General features: G+C 43.5%; 1 protein-coding gene across 2 annotated transcripts in view; it reads left to right on the top strand.

Annotated features, from left to right (window-relative positions):
• The first annotated feature begins 8,070 nt into the window (after window positions 1–8,070).
• The window catches only part of scamp1 (secretory carrier membrane protein 1), a 33,069-nt gene continuing 27,033 nt past the window's right edge, over window positions 8,071–14,106 (top strand). For both annotated transcript variants that reach the window (XM_007892075.2, XM_007892077.2), the window contains exon 1: window positions 8,071–8,273. In XM_007892075.2, coding sequence (XP_007890266.1) covers window positions 8,217–8,273 — 57 coding nt within the window. In that variant the 5' untranslated portion in view covers window positions 8,071–8,216. The remainder of the gene's footprint in view (window positions 8,274–14,106) is intronic.

The raw sequence follows: 14,106 nt of genomic DNA on the forward strand, positions 1-14,106 counted from the left end.
TGTCTTATGCTTTTGTGATTGCCGAAGCCGTAATTTTGAGTGGAGGGAACGAGTAGGATGGTAGGGGGTTAGAAGATCGCAGAGATAGGTGGGAGCAAGACCGTGGAAGGCTTTGAAGGTGAGGACCAAAATCCTGAACTGTATCCTCTGTGTAATGGGAAGCCAATGAAGTTGGGCAAGGATGGGGGTAATAGGATTGCGGAGTCTAGTGTGGGAGAGGCACAGGTTGCGGAGTTCTGGATGATCTGCAGCCAGTGGAGGGAGGAGTTGGGGAGGCCGACAAGCAATGAGTTTGCATAGTCGAGCCTCGGTGTAATGAAAGCATGTATGAGGGTTTCAGTGGCCTGCGGTGTGAGATAGTGGCAGAGCTGGATGACGTTGCGGAGGTGGGGGAAGGCAAAGCGGGTCATGGCGCAGATGTGGGGTAGAAACGATAGTTGAGAGTTAAACAAGACCCTAAGGTTCCGGACTGGCTTAGCAAGGTGGAGTGTGCAACCATGGATAATGATGCTGTCAGCGCCTGAGGTGAGGAGGCACTAACGGGAGCCAATTAGGAGAGCCTCGGTCTTGTTGACATTCAACTGAAGAAAGTTAGCTTTCATCCAGGACTTGATGTCTGAGAGACATTCTGTCAGGACAGCAGTGGTTCTGGAGTCGAGGGTGGAGGAAGAGAGTTAAGAGTTGGTGTCATCCGCATACATGTGGAAGTTGACCCCATGTTTGCGGATGTTGTCACCTAGAGGGAGCATGTAGATATTGAAGAGTAGGGAACCAAGGACAGAGCGCTGAGGAACACCGCATGAGACGGTGCGGGGGCTAGAGGAGAAACCGTTTGTGGAGATGAAGTGGAGACGGTGTGAGAAGTACGATCTGAACCAGTCAAGGATAGAGCCGTGGAGGTTGTGGTGAGAGGAGAGGCAGTGGATGAGGATAGAGTGGTCGACGGTGTCGAAAGCAGCAGAGAGGTCAAGGAGGATGAGCTCTGTGAACCCATTACCCTCATCCTCGCCCTGCTCCACTGGCTCCCCATCTCTCAGTGTGAGGAGGAGGATCTTGAATTTGATCCACTGGGGAATGGGGAGCGAGCCTTGTCCGGGAGAGGACACGGGTAGCAGAGTTCTGGATGGTCTGCAGCTTGTGTAGGGAGGAGTCGGGAGTCTGGCAAGCAGACCTGTGGGTGACGACAATGTGAATGGGAGTCTCAACGAAACAAATTACATTTGTATAGCGCCTTTCACATCGGGAAGACGTCCCAAGGCGCTGGACAGTCAAGGATTTGCACCCATGCTGGGAATTGGGATCAGGAGGGGTGGAGGGCAGGGAGGATGTGGGTAGGAATGTGACCAAAGGCGTAGTCGAAGAAGAGGATCTTGAGATGGGTCTTGAAGGAGACAAGGAAAAGGGTGAGGTGAAGGGAAATCAGAGCTAGAGAAAGTCGGATATAGGTTTGAAGGATATCTGGGGATAACTGGAGCAAGAGAGTGGGGTTAGATGAGGGAGCTTGTGTGGACAAAACTAACAGTGCAGATTTGATGGACTGAATGGGCTTTTTTTCTGTGCTTAGCATTCTATGATTCTGTAAAGTTCACTTGGAGCTAGATGACCATAAGAGGAATAATTAGAGGTAGCTGGGCGACTGGTGAGGAATGAGTCAGAGCTGAATTGCCACTGAGTGCTGATCACAAATTCCCAGTGAGTCATAAGTAGTGAGGGTCGAGACAGCAATCAGAGATTCAGGGATTACCTTAAGATCACAGCAGCCGAGAGTAGATAGGCATCAGAAGATGCCTTAGATAACAATAATAATCCTTACTTTTCATGTAGTGCCTTTCATGTCTGGAGGACGTCTCAAAGGGCTTCACAGTATTTTTTGTAAAGTCCAGCAACTGTATATTTTGTAGGCGATGACAACAACAAATTACGTATTTTTAGTGCCTTTCATGTCAGGAGGACATCCCAAGGTGCTGGACAAATGTAGGTAGGGATCAGATGATGCCTTAGAAAACAACAATAATCCTTGCATTTGATATAGTGCCTTTCATTTCGTGCTTCACAGGATTTTACTGTAAAATGCAATAACTGTTTATTTTGTAGAGAAACAACAACAACATATTACAAATTGCAGCAGCCAATTTGCACACCCATAAAGTGAATGACCAATTTTATCCGAGACGATTTTTGGCCAGGACACAGGGAGAAACTCCTTTCACTTTTTCAAATAGTGCCACAGGATTTTTAACATCCACTTGAAGACACAGACGGGACCTCGGTTTAATGCCTCACCCGAACTATTAATCCATGTACGTTTTCAAGAGGGAACTAACAACAACAACAACTTTGATTTATATAGCGCCCTCCACGCCAAACGGCGTCTCAGAGCGCTTTACAGTAACGGATCCCGGGGCCGAGCCAGGAGGAAGGGGAGGAAGGTGACCAAAGGCGCGGTCGAAAAGAAAGGTCTTCAGCAGAGAACTGAAAATGGGAAGGGAGGGAGCAAGACGAAGGGAGTGAGGAAGGGAGTTCCAGAGTTCGGAGAGTTTTAGGGAGAGGTCGGGTAGGTGGAGGAGGTGAGAGCCGTGAGATTTTAGACGTTGACGAGAGCCAAGGAGTATGGCGTCCGTCTTGTCAACGTTCAGCTGAAGGAAGTTTGCGCTCATCCAGCTCCTGAGATCTGACAGGCAAGCTGACAGAACATCAGGGGACTGGGGGTCGCAAAGAGAGGTGGAAAAATAGAGTTGGGTGTCACCTGCATACATGTGGAAATGTACCCCATGTCTTCGGATGATATCCCCAAGAGGGAGCATATAGATCAGAAAGAGGAGGGGGCCAAGGATGGATCCTTGGGGTACTCCGTAGGTAACCGGGTGAGAGCGATATATAAATAGATCGATATATAAATAGGAGTCATTTTTCAAGATATCCTGGAAAAGACAGGTAAATGGGCTTGAAAGGATTGTTTTTTCAAAGAGTCAACACAGACACGATGGGCCGAATGGCCTTCTTCTCTGCTGTAAATTTCTACAGTTCTCTGGCTTAACAAACTAAGATCACAAGATTGGTTTGGATGAAGAAGGCACATTTTACCTTATCCTTCCTGAATATGAATCCTACCATCTTCCCATCACAGTTTCAACCTGTTTGGTAAATGAATCCACTGTCCTGGCCTCAAACTCTCTGCCTGACAATCTGTTACAATCATTAATTATCCTCTGGTTAAAAAAAAACTTCCTGGTGTCTGTCCTGAAATTGCCCTTTGCAACTCTAAACCTATGTCCCCAAAATATATAGTCACTACACTTTACAGTATATTCTGTGAAGGGCTTTGGGATGTCTTGAAGACCCGATAAGGCGCAATATCAAACGCAAGGATTATTATTATTTATTATCATTATGTCTTGTTCCACTCACTTGGTACAGCTAAAGTGTTGGTCTGGGTTTACTTTTTCAATCCCATTTAAAATTTTATACACCTCCTTAAGGTCCCCTCTGGGATGTGTTCTCTTTGAGAACTGAAGAGCCCGTAGCTTGTCTAATCATTGCTCACAGCTCATTCCACTCACACTGGAGATCATCCTCGTTGCTGTACTTGTATGATCTGAACCAGTCAAGGACAGAGCCATGAAGGTTGAGGTGAGAGAAGAGACAGTGGATGAGGATAGAGTGGTCGATGGTATTGAAAGCAGCAGAGCGGTCAAGGAGGACAAAGAGGCAAAAGGAGCCCTGGTCGCAGATGGATAGAATGTCATTTGTCACTTTGACCAGGGCTGTTTCTGTGCTGTGGGCGGCACGGAAACCCGAATGGAGGGGTTCAAGAAGGGAGTGGCGGGAGAGGAAGAGTGAAGCTGAGAAGCAACAACTCGTTCCAGGACCTTGGAGAGGAAAGGGAGGCTGCAGATGGGTCGGTAGTTTGGGAATAGAGAAGGGTCCAGGGAGTGTTTTTTAAGGATAGGAGTCATGATGGTTTTTAATGTTGTGGGAACAGTACCGGAGGACAGGGAGAGGTTTATGATGTCCCAAATAAAAGGTAAAGTAATGCAGATGCTGGAAATATGGTATAAACACAGAAGTCGCTGGGGACACGCAGCAGGTCAGGTGAGTTAACGTTTCAGGTCTATGGCCTTTCATCAGAACTGGGGGATGTTGGAAGGGAGCAGATTATAAGGAGAAGCAGAGAAGGGGGCGGGGAAAGAAAGACAAAGGAAACATTTTTAGATGGAGATGAGATTAGAGGATGATAATGCAAGACAAAAGTCAATAGGATTATAAAATGAACGCATCTTCGAATATAAAATAGATGCATCTGTTAGTTTTATAATCCTCCTACTGCCCCTTTTGCCTTGCACCATCAACATCTCTAATCTCATTATTTTCTATTCTCCATCTAAAAAGTCTCCTTTTTCTTTTCCCGCCCCCTTCTCTGCTTTCTCTTTATAATCTGCTCCCTTCCAACGTCCCCTAGTTCTGACAAAAGGTCATACCCTCGTAAGCGAGAGACCTGAGTTTGATTCCCAGCATGGCAAAACCTTGGGCAAGTTTCCTTACTCCGCAAGCCTGATAATGTGGAGTTCTGTAGCTCAGTGGTTAGAGCACTCGCCTCGCAAGCAAGAGACCTGGGTTAGATTCCTGGCAGGGTGAAACCTTGGGCAACTTTCCTTACTCCACACACCTGATAATCCTTCAAGAAAAAAAAGAATAGTAATGTGGTCACACAATCCATGACTATTTGTGGGACACTGTTGTGTGCAATTGGCTGCCACATTTCACCCACAAATATACAGTCAATTCACTTTATATTCTGTGAAGTGCTTTGAGACATCTTGAAGATGTGAAAAGCGCTATATCAAATGCAAGAATTATTGTTATAGATCTGAAATGTTAATTCATTTTCCTCTTTCCATGGATGCTGCCTGACCTGCTGCGTGTCCCCAGCGATTTCTGTGTTTAATCTCCTAAATAAATTGGTCATTCACTTCATAATAATAAGAATAATCCTTGCATTTGATATAGCTCTTTTCACGTCTTCTAGACGACTCAAAGAGCGCACAGAATAACTTCATGGCCATTTATGAGACATTGCTGGGTGCAAATTGTTTGCTATGTTTGCTCACAAGATACAGTATACCAATTAATTGTTTTGAGATATCCTTCTGATGTGAAAGGCCCCATATCAAATGTAAGATTTGTGTTATTTACTATTATAATAATGTATTTCTGCATAATTAAATTGATTCATCCAGACAAAGAAGTGCAAAAAGGCTCTGATATCCCCCCACCCCCCATTCCATCGCTCAAAAGCACAATTCCCATTTCTATTCTCCAGAGTAGAATCGACCAACAACTATCCTCCTGGGAGGCTAAGGAGGTCTTCGTGGAGCTGAGCAGACTCCCAAGGTGATGTGCTTGGCAGGGGAATGTTGGAATTGACTCAATCCTCTGTAGCAGTCTCAGTTGTCCAGTTACTGAGACAGTCGGATCCACAGTACTCCAAAGCACTGCCGATGACAGCCCAGCCAGCCTGGCTCATCAGCAGGACCAGGAAAGGCAGACTAGAAGCAGAGATTATTCCAACTCAACTCCCGTTAATCCTGCAACTCTAAGTCCTTCAAATATGTGACTTCACCAACAACAATCAGATGTGAAAGGCAATATCCCAAATATAAGAATTATTATTAATTTTATTGATTCAGATTGGCGCTCAGAGTCAAATCTCTCCCTTTATAATGTACCCTATAGCGTCTGGTCAATGTGAAAATTAATCAAATAGAGCTAAACATGAGGTCTAAATGGAGACCATTAGTTTTATTTTTCAATTCAATTTATTTCAACAATTCATAGTGTATGGTTTACATCTCCTGTAAAATTTATGAATAGGAAGTGTTTTCTCTGAACGTTAAATCGCTGTTTCACATTACATTCATTTGACTTTAGCCATTATCCTTCAAAAGGCACAGTCGAAGTACTTGCACACTCAGCAGTTTTTTTTATATATATGCAGGAAACAAATGACTTGAAGCACATTGAAAGCAAAAATAAGAAAGATGCAATTTGTGAGACATTACTTATATCTTCCCTAAGTCTTTAGCTCCACTGAGAACACAAGTAGAATATAAATCTATGCTTAAAGATAAAGACTAGAAAAAGGCTTCCAAATGTTCATTAAAAAAAATGTCAGTTGAGCTGATAATGCTCTTTCAATTAACTCATTAAAAAAGGATACATATCTACTTTAGAGTTGTGTGGGAAAATGAATGAACAAAATGCTGCTTGTTGCAAAAACTTTGTGGGTAAATGCCCACTATAATAATAATAATCCTTGCATTTGATGTAGCACCTTATCATGTCTTCGAGACGTCTCAAAGCACTTCACAGAATATACTATAAAGTGGATTGACTATTTTGTGGGCAAATCACTCATGTAACCATCTCAGAAATAGAGTACAACTTTGAATATCTACGAAAGGCGCTATCAAAAATGTAATTTTGTTGTTATTGTATTAATATTTTAATGATTTCAGTTACTTCATATTTGCATAACATGTACATATTGGATTTTTAAACTTAAATTTGAAGCTGCAATATCACATTTTGGTGTGTCAGCCTTGCTCATTTGGTAGCACTCCTGCTTTGAGTCAGAAGGTTGTGTGTTCGAGCCCCATTCCATCGCTCAAAATATTCTAACACAATTCGCATTGTCATTATCGTGCATAGTACCAACCAGTGACTATTGTCTTGGGGGGGATAAGGGGCCCCTGGAGCTGAGCTGGCTCAAATGCAAGGATTATTATTAGTTGTTTCCAATACTAACATCACATTACTTGCCTCGCGAGGTCCTAGGTTTGAATCCCGGCAGGGTGAAACATTGGGCAAGTTTCCTTACTCAACATGCCTCTGTTCACACTAGCAGCGAGTAGGAACCTGGGTGTTAGATGGTTGGTGGATCAGTTTTTCTGGGGATGATAATCCTTGCCAAAAAAAAATTTGGTCTCTCAATCCACGACTGTTTGTGGGACGCTGCTGTGCACAATTGGCTGCCGTGTTTCACCCACAAAATATACAGTCAATTCACTTTACAGCATATTCTGTGTAGCACTTTGAGACGTCTCAAAGACGTGATAAGGCGCAATATTATATGCAAGGATTATGATTATTATTACATAACTGGGTACACAACAGTCTGTTTCCAATGTGGGAGAATGCATTAAGGGTGGGAGGAACAATTCCCTGAGCAATTGTTTCATACTCACTATATACATTGCAGGAAACGAGTTCTTCAAAAGAGAGGATGGCATTTAAGAACATTTGATGGAAAGTAGTTGTTATTGTGGGATTTGAGTGGCCCAACAGAGGGAGCCAATGTGTAGCTTAAAACCAAAGCAAGACAACCGATGATGATGATGAAGAGCCGGCACAGACATGATAATAATAATAATAATAATCCTTGCATTTGATATAGCGCTTTTCACGTCGGGAGGACGTCCCAAAGCGCTTCACAGAACACACAGTAAAGTGAATTGACAGTATATTTGTGGTCGAACGCGGCAGCCAATTGCACACAGCAATGTCTCACAAACAGTCCTAGTTTGAAAAATGACCAATTTATTATTGTTTTTGGTTTTGGAGGGATTATTATTAGGCTGTGTGTGGAGTAAGGAAACTTGCCCAGGGTTTGGCCCTGACCTGCCCTGACCCAATGGGCTCCTTCTGTGCGGCATCATTCCACGGCTTTGTAAGGGTCGGAGCCGGTGACACAATAGCTCGAGCGCTGCCACAACCTTTCCTTGTGTCTCTGAAGCCCGTTTGAAAACTTAAGAGCGATTCTGAGCCGAACTGCTCGTGTCGCAATTCAAACAACAGCGGCAGAAAAGCCGAACGCGAACCGAACGGCGTAACCGGACAGTTTGACTGTCAAACAGCTAACGGCCGCCCCCGCCTGGCGACGAGCAGCTCGAGCGTCACCTGACACCCCGCTCGCTCGAGCTTCACCCCACGTGACCGGCAGGGGGGCTCGCTCGCGGGGCTGACGTACGGCTGGTCGCGTGACCCACGCGGCGTCACTTCCGGAGCGGCCATCTTCTTGTTGTCGGATGTGAACCGAGTGGTGGTTTAAAGGGGGGGCGGCGGCGGCGGCGCTCACAGACAAGAGAAAGGCGTCGGTAATCAGCGGAGATCGGCTGTTGTGTGACAGACGCAGAGACAGGTGCTCAGGATCATCCACTATGTCGGACTTTGACAGCAACCCCTTCGCTGACCCCGAGTTCAATAATCCCTTCAAGGTAAAGCGAAGCCGACAAGCATCTGTTTTGTGTGTTGAGGTGAGGCCGAGGCTCCAGGGCCCTCCTCCCCGTCACTGGACAGACCCTGAGCCCCGGCCCCGGGCCCTCCGCGTCCCTGGCAGCAGGTGACAGGAGCCGCCCAGCTCGTCCCAAACCCGCTGCCGAGCTGAGCTGCATCACCCGCAGCGAAAACATTCCCGACCAGGATTTATTGGAAGTTTTGGTTTCTGTGTTCCGCTGTGTCCTGTCTGTACAGAGGCCCCGACTTCCACCACCTTCCGCTTGTCTCCTCTTTTCCCCTTTCCCTCCGATCCCTGATTTTTCTCTCTCTCTTCTGACTCGACCCCCTCCCATCTTTCTTGCCCCTGATCCCTCCCACCTCGCTCTCTTTTGCCTCTGTTCCCTCCTCCTCCCCCTGGCCCCTCCCACTCCCTCTTTTTTTGCCTCTGATATCTCTCTTCCTGCTGTTTTCTCCCTCTGATCATTTACAACAACAACAACAAAATTACGTTTGTATAGCGCCTTTCACGTCGGGAGGACATCCCAGGCGCTGGTTTACACCCTTCATCTCTTTCATGTCCCAATCCCCCACATATTTTGTGCCCCTAATATCTTCATCCTGATTTTTTTCGCTGATTGTACCCTTCATCTTTCTTTCCCTGATCTCACATTTTCTTGCCCCTGATATCTTTATCCTTTTTTCACTCTCTGATCATACCGTTCATCTCTTGCTTCCCCGTCTCTTTGTTGCACCTGATCCCGTGTCTCTCTTGCCCCAATCCTGCCCTCTTCCCCCCTCCCCCCCCAACAAAAACTTTTCCTGTGGGCCCTGCTTGTTTTCTCCTTCTAGCTCATAGAAGCTCCTCTCACCATCTACTACTTTGCTCACCTTTTTGCCCCTTTTTGTTTGTGGAAATGAGTTTATGTAATATCTTTAGCAACAGATTAAAGTGCAAATGCTATTTTGAATGATTTGGTCACAGCGAGGCTTTAAAATAGATCTTTAGGGCATGGTGTTTTAAAACAGCAACTAAGGCATCATTGAAGTGTAACTTCAATGTTATAGTCTAAGGTTGTAACTGGTAAGGGTTAAGTAAAAATAAAAGCCAAGGACTTTAAAATGTCTATATGGAGGTGAGTTGGGGAGAGAGAGATCAGTGGCAAAGATTATTTTTGGATAATTATTCTGAAATGGTGCTTAATTTTCTCATACTTTAGAGGCTGCTACTAAAGTGGATCTTTAGCATTGTTTGGAAGTGTGTAACACTTTTCATTCTGTATTGAAATGAATTCAACTTATGATGCATTTCCTAGAAATAAATTGGCTTCTGAAATAATTTTGATTCAAGACGAGATTAAGCAATAACTGGGAATCAATGGGATGTGTTAGGACAGTTGTTCTTCAGATGTTCTTGTCATTTGTAATTTCATTCAAGATTTGCATACTCATTCCATACATAAAGAAGGAAATAGAAGGATAAGGAGGAGGGTAGGCGTATGTGGGGGATGTCTGAAACCTGGAAATGCATTGATCTTTCGATGTACAAAGAATGTACAGCATGGAAACCAGTCACTCAATGTTGGTGTTTATACTTCACATGAGTCTCCACCCATTCCTTTAGTCTTGAGCCTCTCATGCGGCACTTTATCAAAGGCCTTTGTGAAAGTAAACTACATCAACTGCATTTCCCTCGCCTATTGGTTACATCTTCAAAGAATTTGATAAGCTTGGTCAAGCATGACCTTCCTTTCATAAATCATGCTGGCTGTGCTTAATTATATTTTTCTTCTCCAGATGATTAGTTACTTCATCTTTTAAAATAGATTTTAATACCTTACCCACAACCGACATTAAACTGACTGGCCTTTAGTTTCCTAGATTAGCTTTATCATCCTTTTTAAAAATGAGTATTACATTGGCCATTCTCCAGTCTTCTAGCCCAATTCCTTTCTCTGCAGAGTTCTTGAAATATTTTTTTTATCTATATATACACATAAATATAGATAAACCTGTCTTCAAAAACCACTCGAGGGACTGGGCCAAAGTGGCCTTTATATAAGGTCTCTGAATAAGGGCTCATTGACATGTGTAGAATTTCTAAGTGCATAGAAAATACTGAAAAGGGTGTTGGTAAAAAGGCACAGATGTAGAAGAACTAAAGAAGAGTGACTGCTGGTTGCATTAGACAGGTGGTTGCTGCATAATAGTTTGGCAAAATTGATCTAGATTGTTCTAGGATGGTTGTTTACAAGGGTGGTTGTTGAATGGGAGTGGTTTCTGGAAAAAATTGACTGTATGCTGGAGTCTCTGCTATCTCCTCCCTGGTTTCCCAGAATAGCCTTGGATGCAGTCCATCTGTGCCTTTAAGCTTGTATAATTTATTTAATACCTTCCTTCTCCCAATCTAAACTGTTGCAATTTTAGACCCTGCCCCTTCTGTCCTTACTAAATTTTCTTTATCAGCTTCCTTTGTGAAAACTGAGGCAAATATTAATTGTATTATTTCTGCCATTTCCTTATCTACTGTGAGTTTATCACCTTCTCTCCTTGATGGTCCTATCCCTACTTTAACCATTCTTTTATTGCTAACACCTAAACACTTTCTTTTTATATTTTTTGCTCTGTCCTCCTCGTGGTTCCTCATTGCCTTCCAAATTGTCTTTTTAATTTCTTTCTTAAATTTGCTGAGATAACCCTGTAGTCAATAAAGTGCCAATGCTCAATGTTGAGTTACACACAAATGGCCATTTCTATGTAGCATAGGAACTGTTTACCCCTTCCTTCCCCCATCATGGAAAAGTAAAATATTAAATGCCTTCAAAGACAGAATAAGGAAATTGCCAAGGGAAAGCCAAGGAAACATCACTGTTGCAGACGGTAGTTATCACTATCATCTGAAGTAGGTTTTTGTCCTGCTTCTGGAGGTTACAGCAAGATGAATATCTAGTCTCCTTGTAGCTTAGGGTGTGTTGTTTTTCTGGTTGTGGGCACTAGTCCTCCCCTCCTGTCCAACTGTAGAGGTGATGTAAAATATAATGGCAGAGTATAAGAAGGAATTGAGCCATGTTGATGACACCAAGGAATATAGCCATGACAAGTAGTGGGTAGATGGGTGCCATTCAAAAGGAGCAGGGCACAAACCTTTTAGCAGAGGCATGGCGACTGGGGAAGTCAGATTAAATCTGTTGCTTGCTTGCACAGACATTCGCCTGGAGATCCTGGAAGATCTGTGGCCAGAAAATTAGTAACATAAAACTGCACCAGTGCAGTTTCAATGTTCCTGCTGGCAGATCAAGTAACGCCTGGACAGTAAACAGTGGAATCCTACCATCAGCAGTACTGCATCGTGGGAGGTGCCATCCTTCAGATAAGACATTAAACCAATAGTGGCCAACCTGTGCCTGTGGGCCGGAAGTGGCCCCCAAGCCCATCAAAGCGGACCTATGAACATTCGCGCGATTCTAGGTGAGTCCATGTTTGATCAGTAGTGTGTTTTCAGTTTTTCTTGATTGAATAATTCTTGATTTATGGCATTAATCAAGAGATATTTAATCAAGAACATTTATTTTGTTGGCCAACCATAAAGTTTGGCCACCAGTGCACTAAACTAAGGTCCGGTCTGCCTCGCCAGGTGGATGTTAAAGATCCAGTGGCACTATTCAAAACTAGAAGAGAGTTAACCTTGGTGTGCTGGCCAACAGCTTCCCAAACAAAATAAGTCATTTTGTTGGCTGTTTGTGTCACATTTCTTTCAGCAAATCGCTTGTTGTATTCGCCCACAAAATATGGTTACTATGTAGTATTCTGTGAAGTACTTTGCTTGTAATAATAAATAATCTTTGCATTTCATTTTTGTTTTATCACATCTTTAAGACATCACAAAGCGCTTCTGGATATACTGTTCGGTGGATTTGAATGTAGCAGCCAATTGCGCCCAGCAATGTCCCACAAACAGTCATGGAATGAGTGACCAATTTTATTTGGGGAAATTTGTTAGCGAGGATAGAAGGAGAAACTCCCCTCCCTTTTTGAATAGTGCTATGGGATCTTCAATGTCTACCTGAGCAATGTGGCTCTTTTGTAGTTATGAGACTTAAAATCAGAATTATACAGTAAATGGACTATTTCATTGGTTAGTCAGTGAGTTAAACAGAAGATGCGAGAGATTTCCGCAGGGCGAAACGTTGGGCAAATTTCCTTACTCCACACGCCTGTTTACCCAACAGTAAGTAGGAACCCAGTTGTTAGTTGTTTGGCAGATCGCGTTTCCGGGGGGTAATAATTCCTTTTTTAAAAAAAATTGGTCACTCAATCCATGATGGTTTGTGGGACACTACTGTGTGCAAATGGTTACCACGTTTTACCCACAAAATATACAGTCGATACACTTTACACTATATTCTGTGAAGCACTTTGAGACGTGTTGTAGACGTGATAAGGTTATATATGAAATGCAAGGATTATTATTAAGATAGGAATCATATAAATGATTATATTTTTACTCGGGCTTCAACTTGTATTGATATATTGCACTACACATAGGACAATGTCTGAGTTGCTGGGTGGGGGTGAGATGTGTGTGTGTGTGTGTGTGCCTCTCTCTGAGTGTGTGCCGCTCTCTGGATATAGGCACAGCCCCATCCTACAGTAGCAACACAGCAAGGTTGAGCAAACAGCCGGCAGCAGTGCGCAGAGGCCCAGGCATTGAGCAAACTTTGTTTTTAGCAGAAGGAGTTTTTAAGCGAATTCTGCAGAAAAATTGCACCTCATTGCCTCATCTTAATACTTTGAAACCCTTCAAAGTGCAGTGGCTGCTAGGAAGTAAATGTCCAATCTAATTGGAGCATTGTTGGCCAGGATACAAGGAAAAACGCTTTGAATAGTGGTACTGATTCTTTAATGTGCACTTGAGCAAACAGATGAGATTTTGGACCGTACCCTTGACAACGCAGGGCTCCTCCATCGTCTTCCTTCCCCCCCCCCCCCCCACTCCCCCAAACACTGCACTGTTCAGCCTAGGCCATGAGCTGTGAGATTTTGCAAAAGCTGATCCCACAAATTGGTAACTGAAACTTTTTATATATTAAAAAAAAGTACTTCGATACTTAAACTCTTAAATATTTTCATGATTGATCTGGTCTTGTATTTAAATCCCCTTTCTATTCCTGCTTCTGTAATGAAACTACTGTCATCATGTTTCATACAATGAGTTTTACTGTCCTGTTGAACCATCAGAATGCAAAATAAAGTTACCTGGGTTGAGTCACTATAACTATTTTTTGCATTTTGCGATGGGTGTTTATTGCATTGCGTCATTATGTATGTTTTGGCAGATCTCCAGGTTTAAGTGTTATTTATATTAGGAGTGCCTCCAAATAGCCAGCGAAGCATCTAAAATAACCCAAACTACATAGCCATAAAATGCAATACTTGGTTTAACAAACTCATGTAAGGTTATTTGCTTTTTTCCCGGGGGGAGGTTTCAGTTGGCATGGTTGATGAGGAAGGTCTTGAAGGGCAATCTGAAGATGGGGAAGGAAGGGGCAAGGTAGAGGGATGGAGGAAGAGTGCTCCAGAGTTTCAGGGCAAGAGAAAGTTCCATGTGTAAATGGTATATATTATGTGAAACTCTTTCTCGTTTGGTCATATTGGTAGCCTGACCTGCCGAAAAGAGTGCAAAGGTGACTGAAAGCATAGTCGTAAAAATAGTTTTTAAGGGAGTGTGAGATGGAGGGATTATACGATGGAGTTCAGAGAGAGGGGTCAGAACACTTGCCCAATATTGGACTTCAACAACAACTTGAATTTTATATAGCGCCCTTCATGCGGGAT

Source organism: Callorhinchus milii, unplaced genomic scaffold (assembly GCF_018977255.1).
Source record: "Callorhinchus milii isolate IMCB2004 unplaced genomic scaffold, IMCB_Cmil_1.0 Scaffold1, whole genome shotgun sequence".
NCBI classification, from domain to species: Eukaryota; Metazoa; Chordata; class Chondrichthyes; order Chimaeriformes; family Callorhinchidae; genus Callorhinchus; species Callorhinchus milii.